We start from the raw sequence: 2,568 nt of genomic DNA, 5'->3' as shown, positions 1-2,568 counted from the left end.
AGAAAAAATTCTCATAAATATGTCGTAACTAGAGTTCGAATCGTGAGTATCTGAGTGACAATCTGAATATCCTACCACGGCATCATGATCCTGAGACAATATTTGAGACAAAATAGTTTCTAGTTACGATGTCATTAAAAAAATTATTTTCAAAATAAAATTATTAATAGAGCTACTTTTGATTTATTTTAGTTTATTTAAAAAAAAACATCATTTTAATGATTTGTAAAATTTGGGAACTTCATGGAAGGCGAAGAACATGATGAGTTAGTATTAGTCAAGATTAAGAGCTCGAGTGTTTAGCCATGCTACTGTAATCAGGCATCAGATTCAATAGAACAGTTCCCGGAGCATCACAAATCTGAATCAACCCAGAAAAAAAAATGATGAAGCACAAGTAGCACCGCCGTGAAGAACAGTATTTAGTCATGCTTTTGATATACATCAATCTGTGTATCAGTGTGTCGACTACAGGTTAAAACGGACGAACTCCTTGATCTCCTCCATGACTTCGTAAAAATGGTTGGTGTTGGGCAACAAGTAGAATCCAATGGTGGCCTGCTCGCGGTAGACGACCTTCACAAAGTGTCCGGCCGTCTTCAAGCCTTCGGCGTAGGCCAACTGCCAGTCCTGGACGAGATCCAACCCTGCAACTATGACGAGGCTTTTGGGGAAAGGAAGCCCTTCGAGCCGGACGCCATTGGGACCGAAGGGATTGCAAGCAGGGTGATCTCTGTCTGCCCCCTCAGGGAGAAATGCTTTCCAATACCAATCCCTGTCTTGAATGGTGACGAAGTATTTGCCGTCCAACCTCTGCTCGGATTCTGTCCTGCGGTTGCCGCCGAACATGGAATTCAGGAGGATGTTGCCGGCGATTTCGATTCCAGACTCCGCCGCCCTTACGGCCACGTGATGGGCGATGTTACCCCCGGAGCTGTCCCCTGCGAGGAACACTCGAAGCTTGCCCTCTTTCCCGCTGCGAAGCCATGGCTCTGCGCTCGCCCACTTGAGAACCGCCCACCCGTCGTCGTATGCGCAGGGATACTTGTACTCCGGTGCCCGCCGGTAATTGACCGAGATGACTACGGCGTCGCAGAGGGAGACGAACCGGCGGCAGAGGGAGTCGTAGATGGCGCTGTTGGACGAGGAGTGCGCGAAGCTTCCGCCGTGGAAGAATATGATGACCGGAAACGTATCGTATGAAGGCGGCTGGTAGAGGTCGGTGAAGATAGGGATGGAGCCTGCCGCCGTGGCGGGAGCGGGGCGGTAGATGCGAGCGACCAGATTGTTAGGGCGGTCGATGAGGACGTCGAAGGAGATGATTCCGTTGACGGGGGTGACATTGGCAGGGACCTTTCGGTCGAGGAACTCGGCGAGGTGGCGGTCGAAGGTGCCGTCCGGGCGACGCAGCAGGTTGTAGGCCAGCTTGAAGTTGGAGATGAGGACCCAGGTGTTGAGGGGAACCGCCATCTGCGCCGGCGTGAGAAACAACAAAGAGGAGGTGAGATCGAAAGCGATAAGCAGAAGATCGCAGGTAAATCTGGTCTAATTTTTAGGAAGAATCAAAGCTGAACGCGATCAAAAATCTTATCTTTGAGAAGATGAAAGAAGATCCTCATTTTCAAGCAAAGATTCAAGCTTTATCCTCAGAATTCAAGCCAAGCGAAGAACACCAAGAAGAACAAAAAAAGGAAAGCAAACAAGAATCGGCCCCAATCGATACATCACACTTTACCACACGAAAACAATCGAGCAGCAAAACTCTAACGTGAAGCAAAGAGAAGAGCAGCAAACCGATCGAAACCCCCCTCGGAAAAATAAAAATCCAAGCAAAAGTGCCGTTGGCGAAGGAAAACAAGAATGCAAAATAGGAGAGATCGAGCACCTTGGACTCATTGGCGTTAATCTCGTTGCCTCCGGCCATGTCCAAACCGCGCTCAGCGAGAATCTAAAAACAAGAAAGCAGCAGCGCCTAGAGAGAGCATAACATCCAAAGAAATCTCTCTCCTTTTCTCATAGCATGTGTTCCAGGGACCGAATCGCGGCTGCTTCTCCTTCCGGCACCGACCCTCTTTCCTTGAAAACCCTATTCGTACGTTTCTCGCACTAATTCCACAACAACCACCAAAAAGAGGGGAGATCGAGGAGGACAAAAGGAAGTACGAGGAGAGGAAGAGGGGGGTGAAAGAAGAAGAGCAGGAAAAGAAGAGGTCGATAGGAAGACGCGAGCGGAGCAAGGTAGAAGAATAGTCTAACGTACGCATTCGCCCAATGCGAGAGAATCTGTTTATTTGTAAAGAGTCTGATTCGCCATTAAACCGTAAACCGAACCGACCGATTTTGATCCGGTTAATTTTAATTGAGTCCTTAACATTATCTCTTATATTATTATTATTATTATTATTATTTCTCGTATATATGTTTTGCCTAAATTTTAAATCAAAAGTATATGATCGTAGTTAACAGCTATTGTTTCATAACTATTGTTTTATAACTTCTATATAGTTACAGTAACAATAAAAATTATAGCTCTTATAATATAAATGTTAGATAAATTTTAAAAAAATA

The 2,568-nt window shown here is 46.0% G+C and overlaps 1 protein-coding gene across 1 annotated transcript; it reads right to left on the bottom strand.

Annotated features, from left to right (window-relative positions):
• Positions 1–246: 246 nt before the first annotated feature.
• LOC122046287 (gibberellin receptor GID1C-like) lies at positions 247–2,288 on the bottom strand. The gene is made up of 2 exons (XM_042606894.1): positions 1,886–2,288; positions 247–1,470 (listed from the first exon to the last, which is right to left on the bottom strand). Exons 1-2 carry the CDS (start codon positions 1,922–1,924, stop codon positions 469–471), a joined length of 1,041 nt encoding a protein of 346 aa, XP_042462828.1. The 5' UTR covers positions 1,925–2,288; the 3' UTR covers positions 247–468.
• Between the last annotated feature and the right edge of the window lie 280 nt (positions 2,289–2,568).

Source organism: Zingiber officinale, chromosome 2B (genome assembly GCF_018446385.1).
Source record: "Zingiber officinale cultivar Zhangliang chromosome 2B, Zo_v1.1, whole genome shotgun sequence".
In the NCBI taxonomy this organism is placed as follows: Eukaryota; Viridiplantae; Streptophyta; class Magnoliopsida; order Zingiberales; family Zingiberaceae; genus Zingiber; species Zingiber officinale.
Note: the sequence above shows the minus strand (reverse complement) of the source record. Positions and strands in the feature narration are given on the sequence as shown.